This window comes from Phacochoerus africanus, chromosome 4 (genome assembly GCF_016906955.1).
Source record: "Phacochoerus africanus isolate WHEZ1 chromosome 4, ROS_Pafr_v1, whole genome shotgun sequence".
NCBI lineage: Eukaryota > Metazoa > Chordata > Mammalia > Artiodactyla > Suidae > Phacochoerus > Phacochoerus africanus.
This window is the reverse complement of record NC_062547.1, coordinates 85,349,389-85,368,864: the sequence shown is the minus strand read 5'-3', so window position 1 is coordinate 85,368,864 and position 19,476 is coordinate 85,349,389. Positions and strand designations below refer to the sequence as shown.

General features: G+C 46.4%; 1 protein-coding gene across 1 annotated transcript in view; it reads right to left on the bottom strand.

Moving 5' to 3' along the window:
• Positions 1-14,171, bottom strand: part of IQGAP2 (IQ motif containing GTPase activating protein 2) — a 338,102-nt gene extending 323,931 nt beyond the window's left edge. The window contains 1 exon segment of the mRNA XM_047778139.1: positions 13,832-14,171. Coding sequence (XP_047634095.1) covers positions 13,832-13,877 — 46 coding nt within the window. The 5' untranslated portion in view covers positions 13,878-14,171.
• Positions 14,172-19,476: the final 5,305 nt, after the last annotated feature.

Below are 19,476 nucleotides of genomic sequence, written 5' to 3'. Positions count from 1 at the left end.
GCTGCTGGCCCACACCACAGCTACAGCCACACCAGATCCAAGCCGTGTCTGTAACCTACACCACAACTCATGGTGACACAGGATCCTTAACCCACTGAGCGAGACCAGGGATCAAACCCGAATCCTCATGGATGCTAGTCTGACTCATTAACTACTGAGCCATGACAGGAACGCCTCAGTCTCTGTCTCTTAACCTCTCACACAAGTATGTATGTGCGTGCACACACACACACCAGGAAAATTAAATCTCCACTAAATTCTTCCAATAACAGTCTTTGTTTTTCAGAATCTAATTTTTGCAAGGCAAAGTTCATAGATAATGACGACTTTGCATCTTGAGCAGCAAAGGTAACTGCTACAACTTTTCTAACTATAAAAATATTTTTTATGGAGTTCTCGTCGTGGCGCAGTGGTTAACGAATCCGACTAGGAACCATGAGATTGCAGGTTCGATCCCTGGCCTTGCTCAGTGGGTTAATGATCCGGCGTTGCTGTGCACTGTGGTGTGGGTCGCAGACGTGGATCAGATCCCATGTTGCTGTAGCTCTGGTGTAGGCTGGCTGCTCAGCTCCGATTAGACCCCTAGCCTGGGAACCTCCATATGCTTCGGGAGCAGCCCAAGAAATGGCAAAAAGACAAAAAAATATATATATATATTTTTTTATAGTACAAAATGTGGAGAAGAAAAACTTTTTTTTTTTTCAAAGTTCACCCAGTATCTCATTACCTAGAAAGAACTACTGTTGATGTGGTGAATGACTTTATATGCCAGACACTGGTGATACAGCAGTGACCAAAAGACACATATGCCACCTTCGTGGATATGGCGGCTCTTCTATTTTGTCCATGTTGTTCTCTGTAATTTTTTTTTTTCTTTTTAGGGCCACATTTGTTGCATACAGAGGTTCCCAGGAGTCAAACTTGAGCTGGAGCTGCCAGCCTACCCCACAGCCACAGTCACACCAGATCTGAGCTGCATCTGCGACCTACCCCATAGCTCTCAGCAACACCAGATCCTTAACCCACTGATCGAGGTCAGGGGTTGAATCTGCATCCTCATGGATGCTAGTCAGATTCATTAACCACTGAGCCCTGATGGGAACTCCTGCCCATGTCATTCTCAAATTCATCAGTGTAGTGTTTTGCAAAATCCATCGGCTTTTGTTTTTTGAAAGATAATACACGATAAAAACAATTTCAAGTAGTATTCCCACCCTTGCCCTCAGTCTCCCCAAAGGCAACCTCTGGAAAGATGTTTGTATAATCCTCTAGATAAATCCACAGGTACACAGGTTAAGTCCATCTTCCCTGTTTGGTGGCTGCATCTTGTTTGCCCTACTCAACAGATCAAAGTACACATTTTCAGAGATTTCAAAACTACCACATGGAAGCACAGTCTAAGTTCCATTTCTTTCTCAGAACTCACCTAATCCAATGTGGAAAAGATACGCCCAGAACCTACTTTGAAGAGTAATATGAAAGCACCATCCTCCCAACTGTTGATCAATTCACACTGACAGAAGCAAACATTCTATCAGAGAACTGAGGAAGACACTCTGAAACTGTCCCCAGAGTCAGGGCCAAACCAAGGAAAGGACTCCTGTGTCCCTGGTTCCCACGGACAGGGGGTGCTCTCTTTATATGAATATTTATTCTCTTTAAATGAATATTTATTCCTTTGGAAATTAAAACTCATTAGTAAATATAGAATGAAAAGGAGAATCTAATTGAATTAGCTGTGTAATGACCATTTTCAGGGAAAACTTTCTAACAGTTCAATCTGGGCAAGGCCTTGGGAAACCACCTTTCTCAATCTGATACTGAAGAGCGGGGTTTAGAGGGTGGGTGAATGAGAACTCATATTCCATGAGGCTGACCATGTGACAGACATCTTGCCAGGATCCTTGCCCCAGCCCTGCGAAGCCTGCCTGGTCAGCCCAGGGCCAGGCAAAGAATGGGAAAGTGACAGACATACCCAAGGACCCAGGTGGGCACCGAGTGTGGCTGATTCCAATGATGCCTTTTGGGGGAGGTGAGGAGTAGAGAGGTGAGGGGAAACATTTGTATGAAACTTGCTGGAATTGGCACTTTTCACAATAGCCAAGACAGGGAAACAACCCAAATGCCCATTGACAGATGAATGGATTAAGAAGATGTGGTATATATACACAATGGAATACTACTCAGCCATAAACAAGAAAAAATTAATGCCATTTGCAGCAACATGGATCCAACTAGAGATTCTCATACTAAGTGAGGTAAGCCAGAAAGAGAAAGACAAATACCATATGATATCACTTATGTGTGGAATCTAAAATATGGCACAAATTAACTTATCTACAGAACAGAAACAGACTCACAGACATGGAGAACAGATTTGAGGTTACCAGGGTGGTGGGGGAGGCAGGGAGGAATGGATGGCCTGTGAGTTTGAGGTTGGTAGACACCCTTACATTTAGGATGGATAAGCAATGAGGTCCTGCTATATAGGACTTATGATAGAACACAACAGAAGATAATATGAGAAAAGCAATGTTTAAATGTGTGACTGGGTCACTTTGCTGTAGAGAAGAAAGTGACAGAACACTGTAAATCATCAATTATAATAAAAAAAATTTTTAATGAAACTTGCTGGAATTAAAAAAGCCCAGCAGAAAGTGGGGAGGCAGGATGAATGAATAACCTGAATGTGGGGACATGAGAAGCAGCTGAGACTGTTTATTTCCAAGCCTCCAACATCCCAGTTATTCCTGTAAGTTGAGCTTCCCTGGCCCATGAACCTAGTCTCACTCTTTCTAGAGGCAGTAAGGTCTGAGGGACGTCGAATGCACCCAGCAGATGTTCTCTGCTTCCTAACCCTCCTTCTCAAGCCCCATACCACGAGGTTGACCAGAGGCTGGAGGACCCTAGCATCCAAGACACACTCCAAAATTCGAACCAGGCACAAAGACTAACGCTTATTTCAAGTAGTTCTTTCCCATCTCAATAGTGTCATGAGCCCTTGGGCTTCAAACCAGCAGCAACAGCAGTGATCAACTTAACCGTGAATGAGACAACAAGCTGCTTAGTAACCACAGAGTGGCAGTTCAGCCACTCAGGTATGCCGGTGACAACTCCACAACCACTTTGTTTTTTTGTTTTTGTTTTTTTTTTCTTTCTGGCTGCACCTATAGCATGCACAAGTTCCCTGGCTAGGGATCAAACCTGCACCACAGCAGTGACAATGCCGGATCCTTAACTTGCTGCACCATAAGAGAACTCCGGCACAACCCTTTTTTTTTTTTTTTTTTTTTGCTTTTTAGGGCCACACTTGTGGCATACAGAAGTTCTCCCGCTAGGGGTTGAATTAGAGCTGTAGTTGCTAGCCTATGCCACAGCCACAGCCACACCAGATCTGAGCCTCATCTACAATCTATACCGCAGCATGTGGAAACATTGGCTCCTTAACCAGGGAGGCCAGGGATCAAACCCACATCCTCACAGAGACAGCATCAGGTTCTTAACCTGCTGAGCCACATTGGGAATTCCCACAACCCCTTTTAAGATGACAAAAAAAAAAAAAAAAAATGCAGCGCAGAAATCCAACCCACCATCAAACTGATGCCGGAAAGATGTTACTGGAATCTGGGTTCTTGTTCACGCAGCTGAAGAATGAACTTCACCAACACACAGGCAGCAAACAAGCAAAGTCTTTATTACAGGAAAGCAAATACCTCCCAGGGTTGCTGGGAGGCAGAAGAAGAGCCCCACCACCACCACCACCATTGTCCTATAGGGGTTTCTAATCCCTTAAAGATGGGGGGGTGCCAACGTGGGGTCCAGAAAGATGTGGTTGTCTCCCATTGGCCTTGCCCAATTATCTATATCAGTCCTTGTCCAGTAGGATCTTAGGGGTGGAAATGTCCCTTAAGTCTCATGGTTTCTTTGCCCTTCTCTTCCCGTAAACTGAGTCACAGGGGGTTAGGGATTCATGTCCATCTGGGTATAGGGACCCTCCCTATAGTAAACAAGGCCTGTGGGGATGTTACTCCCTGGAGCGCTTAAGCCACAAATGTTAATCAGTGGCCACATCAAAGAATGCATGGAAGCCTGCACAGCCTGCCTGAGTTAGTCTTCTGCCTCAAAACATTATTTTTTTAACAGTCAGCAATAAAATGTTCATTGTTTTAAGTACACATGCAAAAGAATGAATCTGATTTCCACCCAAATTGACAGACTGACTCCACTTCCATATAGTCATTATTTTCCCATGAGTCTATGTGTTCAAGAAAGCATGGGATGTTTATGTCAGTTGAATACCAATTTTTAAAAAAAAAAATGTGTACGGGAACAAGATTTTAAATCCACTTTCTGTTAAAGTGAGAAAAAAGCGAGGACCTGGGGGGAGAGAGGCAAGTGGCAGCAGTGATAAGGGCAATACTACTGCCACCCCTTCTCCATCATTCAAGAAGGGGCTCTATGGAGACACATTCTGCATGTGCACTGAGTCAGTTCACCCTCTGAGCATGCACATTCCCATCTGCCCTTTACAGCAGAGAAACGGAGGCACCAAGAAATTAAAATCACTTACATAGGTTCCACAGAGGCTGAAAGGAAAACTCAGCTCAACGTTAAACACTTATCTGGCCGTCAAACTCTTGAGATTAACAAACAGTATCATGCAAAACCTCTAATAACGACAAATATTTATTGGGTGTCTTCTAAGTTGTACCAAGGTTCCAGGTTACTAGCTAGGTCCTAAACCTAAGCAATACCTAAGTATTTCAAACAGATGTTGCTTCAGCCACATACAAATTAAGCCCATTTACATGGAGATGAGTAAGGAACTGCATCCACCAGCATCCACAGACTGAATTCATCCAGGCAACAACGTAAAAGATGTGAGACAACATTATCAGGAACTAACCTGCCTTCATTTGTAAAAAATGATATAAAAATGTCTTCTGAGATTCAGCGGTAACAGAGAAAGGAGAACAGTTAAAAGTTGTCCTCTTTGGGGATCTCAGCCAAAAAAATTTCATCAAAGCAAAACAAATAGATCTGTCCTTTCTCGTAATATGGGGATGAGCTGGATGCGCTTACTCCTATCAAATGATATCTCTGCTAACATATTCAACCGTTCTCAAAACTGCATGAATGAAAGGCACTTAAGCTGTCCTGGGGGTTGGGGGGCGGGGGCGTGCAGGAAGAAGACATCTTTCAACCCCTGGTGTCCAGGTAAGGATTAGAGTCCAGAGTGACCGAGACTGGAACCTTCCCTATCACACAGACAGGTTCCCCAGCGCCTTTAGCCTTCCCATTGGCTCCCAAGAGCACCACCTCCCCCTACAAGTCCGTGGGGAGTTGACATCACTTAGTCCTTAGTGGAGAAGTGGGACTTTATCTTCTAAATCATATTTCTTTCCCAGAAGGGAGAAAAGCAGCCTTAAAGCCATATCATAACCAATCCTATAAAATAAACACAAAACTGTACCAAAATCAATGCTGGGATTTGCATGAGGCACATGTGTGCGCTCCAATCAAGCACATAAGGAATAGTGTAAATAAAGCATTCGGTAACATGCTCATGTGTTTTCACTTATTTGAAAAAAACTGCAATCACCATGGAGCAGGTAATCGCGTATTCAGAACATGGTTTTTTGTTTTGTTTTTTTTGTTTTTGGTCTTTTTAGGACTATACCCACAGCATATGGAGGTTCCCAGGCTAGGGGTCCAACTGGAGCTGCAGCTGGCAGTCTACACTACAGTCATAGAAACACAGGATCCAAGCCACGTCTGTCACCTAAACCACAGCTCATGGCACCAACGGATCCTTAACCCATGGAGCGAGGTCAGGGATCGAACCCTCATCCTCATGGATACTAGTCAGGTTAACCACTGAGCCACGACGGGAACTCCCGGAACGTCTTTTTCTGCTTGCACTAGGGTATGCATCACAAGTCCCTGGAGGGCTTGTAGAAACACACCCCGACCCCCAAGTTTCTGATTCAGAAGAATTGGGCAGAGCAAGGAATCTGCCTTTCCACCAAGTCCTCAGGTAATGCTCTGTGGCCCTTGATGCTCTGGAAAAACCACTATAATGACTGGAGAAACAGCTGTCAGCGCCCCTCGTGACCTCGGCAAGAAGGGCTGAGCACAGCCCGTGACTGTAAAAATAAGGGGAGAGTCCAGTGGGAGCGGGGTCCCATCCAAGGGCCGCTCAGGAACTGGAAGCACAGGCATTAGCCACTTTCAACAAAACAGGGATGTCTGTCATGTGAATGCAGTAAATCTCCAGCGACATGTGAGGAGGAAAAATAGCCATTAAGGAATGGAGAGTATGAGGAAAAAAGAGGTAGAAGAAATCCTACCCTCTCCCCAGGATGACTCAGTTATCAGGATCTTTGTCCTGCTGTAACTACACTTTTTTTTTCTTACCTGCTCTCAGAGAATTTACCTTCTGAAATGGCTCAGAGTTAGTTGCCCATCCCCCTGGCTGGAATGTGGGAGGCTCCAGGGAGGGTCCAGACCTACCTCTCTTTGTTTTCCTCGGATGCCACCAGTTCCAGAAGCCTAAGCATGACTTCCTTCTAGCCTTCTAGCCTTTCTTGTTATCCTCAGCAAAACTATCTGACAAACCTGCCCATTAAAAATAGCTCCCCAGGAGTTCCGTTGTGGCTCAGCACAACGAACCTGACTAGAATCCATGAGGACGTGGTTTCGATCCCTGGCCTTGCTCAGTGGGTTAAGGATCCGGTGTGGCTGTGAGCTGTGGTGTAGGTCACAGATGCGGCTCTGATCCTGCATTGGTGTGGCTGTGGCTCCGATTGGACCCCTAGCCTGGGAACTTCTATATGCCCCAAGTGCAACCCTAAAAAAAGCTTCCCAACCTAGAAGTGTGGGGAAGGGGCCTCTGAGCAGCAGAGGGCAACACACACACACACACACACACACACACACACACACACACACACACACACACACATCTTACCCACTGTCCTGCTGTTTCCCGCCCCACACATTCCAACCACACCCACTGTTCCCACCATCCCCCACCTCAATGGGCCACTTGAGATAAAATCTAAAGAAAAGTTTAAAAAAAGGAGAGGGGCCCTCTGAAAGAGCAAGATACTTTCGAAAGAAACTAGATTATACCACCCTCCTCAAGACAGCTCTAAAGGCATTTTGTTGCCTACAAATACAGAATTCCATGATGAATTCTCCTCTGGCTACACCCTCCCTCCAAGGCACCTATTCAGACATCCCAGGCATCAACTGCACCAAAACAGCCACACAACAATACACTGGAATGCCTTTTGGGTTTTCCTCTGACCTCCCTCAGGGTCATGGTCACAACCTTCCCACTTTCCTCTCCAAATCCGAACCCATCACTAGTGTGTCTTCACTTCCACAGAATCTGAAAGCGCATTAATAGAACTATAAGCGATATTCTTCATCTTCCAGATTCTTTTTCTTGGCCATATTCACACCATGTGTAAATTCCCGGGCCAGGGATCAAACCTGTTCCCACAGCAGGAAAGTGCCAGGTTCTTAACCACTAGGCCACCAGGGAACTCTGAGACTCTCTTATAAGCTGTAACCATCTTAGTCATTCTTCCTTCATCCACAAGGGTGCTGCACATGTTAGGTGCTCAATTAATTGAAATTCCTATAATGTGTTTACCAACATGTCCCAGGAACCACACTGGCCACTGTTACAAGAACATAAGCACCACTCCTCAAGTTATAGGAGAAAACGCCAAGCCAATTCGGGCATTTAATGGCCAAGTCAGGATTTAAACCCACATCTACTCAACACCAAAGCTTCTGCCACCTCACTGACACCATTCTGCCTTTCAAGGGAGAAAAATAAAAGGGAAGAGTAAAGTGAAAAAGCATCAGCTCCCTGGTCAGCCAACCCACTACACACTCCTGTCTGAATTCCCATCAACCCCAAACTTTAAGGCTTAGCCAGTATACGTAATAAAGTGTGTTTTATAAATCATCCTATTTGGAATCATTTGAGCGCGCTGCTGTATTATGGAAAAGCCTTTCTTTCATTTCAGGGCCTCACAGCAATATGGGATGTCTTTCCATGTACATAAAAGGTTTTGATGAAGCCTGGATACACTCTATAAAAAGCCCACATATTCTTCAATGTTTTTCCTTGGGGGTCAAAAAAGCAAAATCAGCTCTTGAGAATACCACCCGTGCATTTTTTTTTTTTTCTTTTTATGGCCTACCTGCTTCACATGGAAACTCCTGGGCTAGGGGTCTAATCAGAGCTGCAGCTGCGGGGCTACAGTCAGAGTAACACCAGATCTGAGCCACACCTGTGACCTACACTGAGGCTTGTGGCAATACCGGATCCTTAACCCACTGAGCAAGGCCAGGGATCAAACTTGCATCCTCATGGATACTAGTCAGGTTCTTAACCCACTGAGCCACAGTGGGAACTCCCCACTCGTGTACTTTTAAAACAGCACCCTATCCAAATGGCTGCAGGTTCTGCTGTTTGATAATATCATGACAAACCCCTGAAACAGGCAGAAAGGCGGGGAGAAACCCCCTCTGATGGATCAGTGGAGGCAAAATGCCAACAGCCTATGTGAAACTGCTTCAGGATCTGAGAGCCGTGGCTTCCACCCCCCCGTTACCAACTAACTGTGTGGTTTTAAGACATCCTGGCTTTGAGCTTCTGTGTGACAAGGGAAAACCACTGGCCCTTTCGGAAGCCATGAACAGATGATAAGAATGGCACCTAAAACCCTCCCAGTACTTGGTAAATTCACCAACTAAAATTCCACACCCCACACTGAAGTGCCTGCCCTGTAGCACTTACCTAGCAGATGGGAAGCTGAGTAGCCTTTGTTTCTCATGTTTGGTACCATGAAGATATGGCAAGCATTAGATCTGCTTGTATACTAGCCTTTGGCTGTTGTTACTGGTTTTTGTTTTTGTTTTTTTTTTTTTTTTTTTTTGTCACTCCGTGTGGTTGGCAGTTTGATATGGGATCTCTGTTCCTAGACCAGGAGTCGAATCCAGGCCGCAGAGGTTAAAGTGCTGAGTTCACTAGAGCACCAGGGAACTCCCTATAGCCTATCCTTTTAAATATAATGAAGTGTTAGAAAGCTTACAGAATGGGGAAGTGAGGGGCAAAAGCAAACCCATGGTTCCCTAGAGAAAAGGGGATTTGCCAAAACCTCAACAACATGAAGTTCTGCAACAAGCTTGGTACTAGACGCTTAAACTCTCCCCAACAAGTCATATGTCATTCAAGTTAAAAGCCTAACAGAACACTTGAGCTGTTGACCTGAAAGATCCCTTTGAAAAGCTCAAGCAAAACATTAGCGCAGAAAGGAGGGTCTTGACTTTTTGTCTATTTCAGACAGCATGGCAAGGCCACGCTGCCTGCAGCCCTCTGCCTTCAAAGGAAAGCACTGGCAGATAGACCTTTAGAGCCAGGTTGCCCATCCTGACTTACATACCCGAGCTGAACGAGTTCAGAACTGAAGTGTCTGGTACTGGGGAAGGGGTGAGAGGTGTAGTTGTGCTGATCACCCCAATAGGTCATTCCCAGGTGATGTGGGAATCTCACCATTCAGACAACAGCATCGGTCAGGAGTTCCTGTCGTGGCACAGTGGTTAACGAATCTGACTAGGAACCATGAGGTTGCAGGTTCGATCCCTGGCCTTGCTCAGTGGGTTAACAATTCAGCTGTGGTGTAGGTTGCAGACGCGGCTCGGATCCCGCATTGCTGTGGCTTTGGCGTAGGCCAGTGGCTACAGCTCCGATTCGACCCCTAGCCTGGGAATCTCCATATGCCGCAGGAGTGGCCCTAGAAAAGGCAACCCTAGAAAAGGCAAAAGAGCATCGGTCAAAAGCGCACAGCATCAGCCAGAACCTTCCCCCCCGCTCCACCCACAGCCATGCGGGGTTTATGTCAGCCGTCTTAAGAGAAGCAGTGTTAGCATGGATCCCTTACAACAATCCTCATGAAAGGAAAGCTTTGCAGAGAGTAGCAAACCACCGTTCCTGCCACAGACACACTGATTACTGACCCCGCAGAGGCACTTAAACGTTGACTGGATCCACCGAGATGAGATGAGTGAAATCACCTAGGTCTAGTCGCAAAGCCCCTCTCTGCTAGCGCTGGTCTTTTTAACTCTCAAGTAACTGGAACAAAACTTTAGACAGATCATGACAGCAATGTGTTTTCAGAATTCCTTTGGCAAATACACCACACTTCGTTACAACGGCACAAAAGTTCCTGGCAACTCATACCTAAGCATAAATTTCATTTAAATTTAGTTTATTTTTTAAATTTGTTATTAGTTGATTGATAATGTTCTGTCAATGTCTGCTATACAGAAAAGTGACCCAGTCACACATATACATACATTCTTTTCCTCACATTATTATGTTCTATCACAAGTGATTGGATATAATTCCCTGTGCTATACGGCAGGATAAATTTATTTATTTATTTATTTATCTTTTTAGGGCTGCACCCTCAGCATATGACGATTCCCAGGCTAGGGATCCAATCAAAGCCATAGCTGCCCCCCTACACCACAGCCACAGCAATGCCAGATCCGAGCCATGTCTGCAACCTACGCCACAGCTCATGGCAACACCGGATCCTCAACCCACTGAGGGTGGCCAGGGATCGAACCTGCAACGTCATGGTTCCCAGTCGGATTCACCCCAGCCGTGCCATGACGGAAACTCTTAAATTTATTTTTGATTGTAGAAAGATACCTTGCATATAATACTCTACTCATGTCTAAGTGAGAAGAGCAGCTTCACCCTTTTCCTTTTTCCACATCTCTATAGCATTGCTTTAGTGAGCTAACCTGTCAGCTTTGTTCTGTAGTAACATCTCACAAAATAACTTCATGGGTTGCTGGAGGATATGGCCAACGTGGGAGAAGCAAGGATCAAATAGAAATGGTCTATTTAATTTTAATTCAGCACTCCAGTGTGCAAGTCAGGGAGACGCGACAATCTCTCACATCAGAAATCTGAGAAGGGAGCCTTCATGGAGAACTCATTGAGAAATCCCTCAAGGGCAACTTGCTATGTGGCATTTGACAAACACTCAGCTCCGTGCAAAGGAGAGACACCTTCACAGCCTGAGTTAATTTGCTCTGTACAAGAATTACTGAAATACATGACAACGCAAGGGGAGAAGAGATGACAGAACAATCGACCAGACCTCAAGCAAGTAAGACGGCTCTAAAGCAAAGTACCAAAAAGTTGTTTTACAAGCCCAGCGAATACGTTTTACTCAGGATGTGGGCCCCTAGAACTGAAATGACAACAATGTATAGGGGATGTATCAGGACTTTGCTTATTTTTAAATGTCAGGGATAAAGCCTGCTTGGTATAGTTTGAGGTTTTACTGAACCTATACTTACCAAAGCCACAAACAAGAAAAAGCACAGCCCATGATGCAACAGAGCAAGTACAATCCTGCGTTCCCTTTCCCTGGCCTTCTTGTGAAGAGCTCAAAGCACTACTTTCGATCTCATGTTGACACAAGATTCAGAAAACCAACACCCATCAGAAGTTATATATTCTAATACATCACACCGCCCATTTTTGCAGGAATAGTCAATGTTAGGTAGTATCTATGAGCACTAAAGCCCATGCCGCTAGATTTTTTTTAAAATACACTATGAACATACACCATCCATGAACCTGGTATCAAAGTCATAGAAATGAGAGTTCCCATTGTGGCTCAGCGGAAATGAATCTGACTAGTACCCATGAGGACACAGGTTCAATCCCTGGCTTTGCTCAGTGGGTTAAGGATCCGGCGTTGCCCTAAGCTATGGTGTAGGCTGGCAGCTATGGCTCTGATTAGACCCCTAGCCTGGGAACCTCCCATATGCCTCACATGCTAAAATGACCAAAAAAAAAAAAAAAGTCATAGAAATGTTAATTGTAAAGACCTAACAGGTTATTGTATTAAAGCCTCAATATTTCAGGGTGGCCATCAAGTCTGGAAGTTGGCAAATATTGCCCATTTTTTCCCTATGTTGAGTGACCAACATAGCACTTGATGAACTCGGAAAGGGTAAATGGGACTGATTCCTACAAGAGGGCACACCCCCATTACGCAAGACTCCTAAGAAAAGCTGGGTGATTATTTCCAAAGAAAATGGCCACGTGGAGTGCGCTTCCTGTTTGCCGGACCTGAACCTCCTTGAGTGCTGCTCCTAGAGCACTCGAAAACCAAAGGTGCGTTCCATGAAAATTGAGCACCGTCACAGAAGCCCATGCAGAGACGGATGGAAATTCTGCATCAGTGCATTGCATTCACTCCAACTTTGCCCAGCACAGTGAACCAGTGAGCAACTACACACTGAACAGATCATGGTTTAAAATGTGCTACCAAAACCCGTTTTGTTAGGCATACTCACCTAGGTTCCACACTTTGTGGCCATCGTATAACCTGACACAGTGAAGCTACCATATATTCTGGGAACTTGACACGTAAAGGACATTCACCAACCCAAGGACGCTTGACACCATTCTGGATGAACACATCCCAACCCAAGAAGCTCTGCTGTCGGTGGTTTAGCAACAGGCAAACTAAGGCTGCAAAGAGCTGGGCTGGATTAACTGTTAAATGCATTTCCCTAGAGGAGAGGCTCCTGCTGACTCCCCAGGCAGCCTCACTGCCTGACACAGTAAAGGTCACAGGGGAAAACTAACTTCCCATCTCTGATTGGGTCCATTCCAAGATTGGCGGGGAGAAAGAGGGTGCACAAGCTGACTACTCCCCTTTATTAGGCACGCCGGTGTCCCTCACCACCAGCCAGAACCACAAGACAAAACGCTGCAGTAAGTATCACCACCTTAACCCAAGCTTGTTACCCTTGCCACCAAGGCCAGCCTGGGCAAAAGATTAACCTGGGATCCATCCGTGGCCATGGGTTCACTGACAGGTCCAACCCTGTTGAGAGAGCGCGCCAACTTTCTGTTTGTTTTAAAGGAAATACTTCCTGGCAAATGTTTGGTAAAGCTCTGAACTCTGCACATGAAGCCACGTGGTTGGTGCTAACCTGGCTCTATCCACTCACGATCCGCCAAAGCAACCTCTTTCCGAGGGCAGCCCCTGGCTGGGTAACAGACACTACCTCGTTCAAGTCACGCGGGCTGCATCCGGATCCCGAGGAGCCCAGCACCGCGTCCTGTCCCCGCCACAATCCTCCTGCACGCCACACAGTCTCGGCAGAGTCAGGGGCGGGGTGACGTGGTAGGGTTGGAGAGGGGGTGGGGCGCCAGAGGTGACCCTTTCAGCTGCACCAGGAAAGGGCTCCCACCTGTGGGGCCCAAGAGGTCTTGCGGCCCAGGTGAAGTCAGAGGCAGACGGGTAGGAGGAGACGCCAGCCCTTCCAGGAAAGCCAACCTTACCACTAGCGCGGGCACGTAACTTACGGAGCCCACCTGTAGCCACTGCAAACAAACTTTCCTCCCCTTCAGAGTCGGAAGAATCGGGTCCCTTACGCCACCCCCTGGCCCGAACCAGCAACCTGCCGGGAGCTCCGCGGGTTCCTCACCTGACACCCCTAAACCCCCAGCCTGGCGTGTCCCAGGGAGCAGACCAAGCGCTGCCTCGAGCCACCGTGGGGTGTGCGGATAGAGGATTGAGGTGCCAGCTGGGGATTAGGAATTTGCGGGGAGAGCGGGAGGACGCCGCTCAACAGCCCTTGCAACTCCAGCTCCTAACTTTGCAAGCCACCCAACCGCTGCCCTCCGGTTCCCTCCGCTTCTCCAACGCCGGCCTTGCGGAGGGGGCTCCCCAAGGCCGGCGCAGCCCGACGAGCCCAGCGCACTTACAGCCATAGCGGGGTCTCTGCAGGGACGCCTGCTCCTCGTGGGGCATCCTACGCGGCTCCGGGGGCCCGCCCGGGGCGCGCCCCCCGCGGCTCCCCTCTCTAGCCAGGCTCGCCGCTCCGCGCCCCGCCGGCGCGCTCGTATCCGGCTTCTCGCTGGCCGCCCCGAGTTGGGCGCCCCGCTCTCTCGGTGTTCCCTCGTCAGCGCCCGCTGCGGCCGCCGCGCGCTGACACCCGAGCAAAAGTGAACTCTCCTCCCTCGCTCGCTCCCGGCTGCCACCGCTGCCGCCGCCGCCGCCGCCTCCCGGACAGGTTTCCTTTCTCCTCCAGCCCGGCCCCGTTATCCACCGCGTTGGGAGCGCGCGCCGCCGCGCAGCGACCTCTACCGCGCGCGGGGCGCAGCGCCGGCCTCCTGGACCCGCCCCTGCCCGGCCCGGGGGTTGCAGGAAGGGGCTGCGCGGGCCCTGGGCCGGGATCCCCTGCAGCTGGGGCCGCGGGCGCCCCGCCTGGTTTTTCATTTGTGGAGAGTTTAGAGGGTGGAAGTGAACCTCCGCGGAGAAGAGCAAGAAAAACCGCAGAAGACCCAGGCAGCCCCAGCTGCCCAGGGTGTTGCTCAGTTACAGGACAAACAGTGCGGTTCCTTTTCCTCCGGGGAGATTAAGCCTTGACCTTTTTTTTTCTTTTTTCGTTTTTTCCTTCACACGTTGCTTCTGACTCCTTGTCTACAAAATACAGGGTTCCCCTTTCATGACAAGAAACTGAGAGTGTGTGCTTGCTGGAGGGACAAGATAAACACTCCCCAAGCAACCACTCAAAACGCTACTGCCTGCCAGTCATCCTCTGCTCACCTTCGGCCTGCTCCCCTCCCCCAAGTGCAGAACTATAGCCCAGCCCTGCTGGCTGGGGTCTCACACCACAGAAACCTTTTCTGGCCATGCTTTTAAGGAAATTAAACTGCATGTGGTAATTTTAAAAGGGGTTTGTTTTGTTTGTTTTGTTTTTTTCATGCAGTCACCTGGAGCTTTTTTTCTCTTTGTGCCTCAGAGTGATAAGATCTGGAGGAATGTGGGACACTTCTATACCCGTGTCCTCACCCGTTTGTCAAATGTGGAATGTGTGGGTGACCAGATGGCTGGCCAAATAAAATATCTGAGGTGGGGTTATGAGATGAGTTCATTGGAGAGAAGGTGGCATGGGGACACCAACCGGTTCTCAGTCTGCAAAGATGCAGAGCGGCCAGATGTTTTCTGTTTCGCGTGGGAGCTGCAGTTCTCAAACTTGTTGAAACTCAAATTCTGGGGCCCCACCCTCAGAGTTCTCAATTCAGTTGGTCTGGCCTGGGGCCTACGAACCTGCATTTCTAACAAGCTGCCCTGTGATGCTGACATTGCAGATGTTGAAAAATGTCTAACACAAGGCACAAGAGATCTCTGCTGGACTCAGAGGGAATGTCTTCCCATGGGAGAGCAAGGGGATTCTATCCTGCTCCTCTCTCTTTATTTTCTAGAGGCATTAGATTCTCATCTGGTTGGAGGGGTGAGTGGGGTTTTTTTTCTCCCTTAAAAAAAGAAGACATCTCTTATAAGAGTAATTCAAAGGTGAATTGGCCACACTCTGAGGCACAGCAGGCTGTCAGTCAGTGTTCACCCAGATAGAGGCATATAATAGAAGAATTTCCTGTGATTCCAGACTTGCCAAATTGGATAGCTCAAGTTCATCTCAGTGATCCCATGTATTGCATCCTGATAATTAAGCCCTTACACCTATAAATTGTCAGTATGAGGGTATGACTTAGGATTCAAATAAGTGGATAGCCTATGCACTTTGAAGTGGGAGGAAAATCACTATAAACCAAATGGTCAAGGAAGATGACAGTGTTTGAATGCATGATTTAAGGTGGACCTTGAAAAAATGGGTAAGAGAATTAAAAAAGAAAGAAAAGAAAAATGGGTAAGAGTTGAATGGAGAATGTCTGCTCTTGGAGGACAGGCAAGAACAAGGGACAATAGCATGGGGCATAAGGTTGGGTGAGGGTAGGAACTTGGAAGCTGATATCAGATCACGGAGGACAATGACATCAGGCAAAGGGACTGGATGGATATATCATAGAAGCATCTGAGCGCTCTTCAAGCTTTAGGGCATGGGAGCTGCACGATGCAAGGGAGTTTAGGGAAGGGGACTCTTGCAGGTTATAGGATGGAGTGCGGAAGCTAGGAGATGCTGACACGGGGTGGAAGGGCTGTGGCAAAGGTGCAAGAGGGAAGTAAGGAGCACTTCAGTGAGGTTGATGCCAGTGAGAATGATGAAGGGGAAGTTTTAATACAGACAAGTTGGTGCCATCAACACTTGTATAGATGTCACCAAGTGTAGTCAGTAAAGTACATATCTGTTAATGGGACAAAGTGAAGGTATAAAGAGGTGGTCTCAGCTGGTCAGCTCTTCTCTGAAGGCTCTGAAGAGGTTTCAACACTCTAGCGTGGCTAAAGTTTCTATAGAGAACTTAATGCTAAGAAGAAATGATAAAAGCAAATTCTCCTTTTTTTTTTTTTTTTTTGGCAAGTGTTGAAATTAACCTTTGGGAGTTCAGTCTGCATTCCCTGGGAAAAATTATCTCACACATCAGTGCTCTGCAGAATCTCAGAAAAGAAATTTGTCTGCAGAATTCTGGGCTATTTTCTCTTAGGGTTTGACATTGGAGAGAGATTCAAATAAATACAAGGCCACGTGCCAGCTTACTTTGCCATCTGACCACACTTGCAAGAATATTAAATCAAAAACTCAGGCCACCTAGTGAAAAAAAAAGTTTTTTTTTTTAACTAAATAAAGCAAAGTTTTTTCTTTAACTTAAAACCAAAGACATTGGAAAACTACTGAGACTTGGTAAAAAACTATTTTTAAAGCAATATTATTTTTAAATGATTATTTGCTGAGGCCCATCTCTCTCTCTCTCTCCTTCTGGTTCGTTGAAATGAGGTGTTTGCAAAAAAAAATGCAGCTTTGTTTTTATAACAGTAACAGATTATTAATATCCAGAGCATCAAAAAGGATTCTCAGGAGTTCCCGTGGTGACACAGTGGTTAATTATTCCGACTAGGAACCATGAGGTTGCGGGTTTGATCCCTGGCCTTGCTCAGTGGGTTAAGGATCCAGCGTTGCAGTGAGCTGTGGTGTAAGCTGCAGACTTGGCTTGGATCCAGCGTTGCTATGGCCCTGGTGTAGGCCAGTGGCTATAGCTCCGATTGGACCCCTAGCCTGGGAACCTCCATATGCTGTGGGATCGGCCCTAGAAAAAGCAAAAAGACAAACAACAAAAAAAAGGAATTTTCAAAGTAAGTTGAATAAAGATCTTGGCATGCAATTTTAACATTCCACTCACCTTTGAAATAATCTGGTCATTTTTCAATAACATCCTGTTATTGATCATTTTAACATATTGACCATTAGGCTTTCAGAGCATCACCCAAAGAAGTGAGGCATAAAGAAAAGTGACAGGAAAGAAATCATTCACGCCTTTTTCAACGTCCTAGGCGACTTTGAGTTGTTTAAATTTTCTAACTCATTCCCTGTTCCGGAAAAAGAGAGGTGCCGAGCCTGGGCAGGAACTGCATTTGACAGCAAAGGAAACCTCTGTGTCAAAACAGGGAATTGTTACCATTCAACCTCAGAGAGAGAAACTCAGAACAGAAATAAATCTAACAGTCAGTGTTTCAGTTCTCAAAAGTTGCTAGTGGTGTCAGGGAGAGGATGACTAGAACTGATGGCTCCTCTGCGTCATCTTATGGCCAAGGAAACAGACAGGCACTGAGAAGTTACCTGATTTCCATGACTATGGAAAGATAGAGCCTTAGCAACATTCCAGGTCCCCTGAGAGTCTCTGCTGGATGCCTTTTCTACTGTAGATATTTTTGTTTATATACATATATTTTTTTCATATGAAGTCCTTTTGCATTTCACTAAAGTCTGTAGGTTTGAGCAACTTTCACATACTTTGTCAAGGTTGAATCGGCAACCTTTCTTGGCAGTTTGGCCTTTTTCTCTTTGTTCCAAACAAGTCAAAGTTTGGAAAGACTGAACTTTAATTTTAGTCACGACAATGACAAAAAAATTTTAAAAAAGCACACACAGTTCCATTATTATTTTTCCCACTTCACAGTTTAAGAAAGTTAGATCTCCAGTGACTCTGAGATGATCCCCTGGATAACCTGGAAACGGAGGAGGAGAAAATAGCATTCCAGGTGGTTCCCTTTGCTTTTTATCCCCTTCGCCCTGCTCTCACTTTCTCCATTGCGTCTGTCATCTAACAAAGCAGAGTAGATGATTTGTTTATTGCTTGTCACCTCTCTCTAAAATGTGAGCTTCTTGGGGAGTTCCTATCATGGCGCAGCAGAAATGAATCTGACTAGGAAACATGAGGTTTCGGGTTCGATCCCTGGCCTCGCCCAGGGGGTCAAGGATCTGGCGTTGCTGTGAACTCTGGTGTAGGTGGCAGACACGGATTGGATCCTGCGTTGCTGTGGCTGTGGTGTAGGCCAGCGGCTGCAGCTCTGATTGGACCCCTAGCCTGGGAACCTCCATATGCCATGGGTGCAGCCCTAAAAAAAAAAAAGCAAAAAATAAAATGTGAGCTTCTTGACAGCTGGGACTTGGTCTAACTCTTGGCTGCTGTGTGCCCAGAACTTGCAGCAATGCCTGGAATATGGTAGCTGCTCAATTATTTTGTTATAATCATGAATTTATTAAATACTGTCATGTACCATGCACTGTACTAAGAATAGGTGCAACTTTCAATCTTATAACAACTCTGTGAAGAACTTCCAGTTATCCTTAACAGTGAAGAAACGGACTGAGAATCTCACAGGGAGTACAGTAAACAGCAGTGCTCAATGTATGTGAATCTAAACTTTTCTCCAGCACAAAAAAAAAAAAACATTTCCTGGTCTTTTTTGGTCTTTTTAGGGCTGCACCGGAGGCATGTGGAAGTCTCTGGGCTAGGGGTCTAATCTGAGCTCCAGCTGCCGGCCTACGCCACAGCCACTGCAACGCCAGGTCTGAGCTGCCTCTGTGACCTAAGCCTCAGCTCAAGGCAACACCAGACTGTTAACCCACTAAACAAGGCCAGGGGTCAAACCAGCATCCTCAGGGATACTAGTCAGGTTCTTAACCTTCTGACCAACAGGAATTCCCACCTCCTGCTCTTCAGATTAATAAATTGAAGTGCAAATTGTTCAACTTCTATGAGTGATGTGTTCCCTTTTCCCAGGTAAAGGCTAAAGGAACTGCTATAAATGCCCCCAAATTACCACCATCATCCATTTGCCATCACAAAGAACTAAGAAACTAGGGTCCGGTTTGTGTCCAGGTACCAGTTCTTTTGTAGTTTTACTAATAATCCCCTACATTTCCCTGTTGCTTTCACATGTACTCATGAGAAAAGATCTGAAAAAATGCTCGACCTAAGGGCTCTACCACATACCTGTACAGTTGTCCTGAATCCATTTTTTAAATTATTCATGATTTCCCATTAACTATAATTTCAAGTATGCTTTATCTTCATCTCAGGTTGCTCTGTCTTTGGCAGTAGCTCTAGTCCTAGCTTTAATTTTCTCTGCCTGACTCTTACACTCCCCTTCTGGAACACTCTGTCTTCAA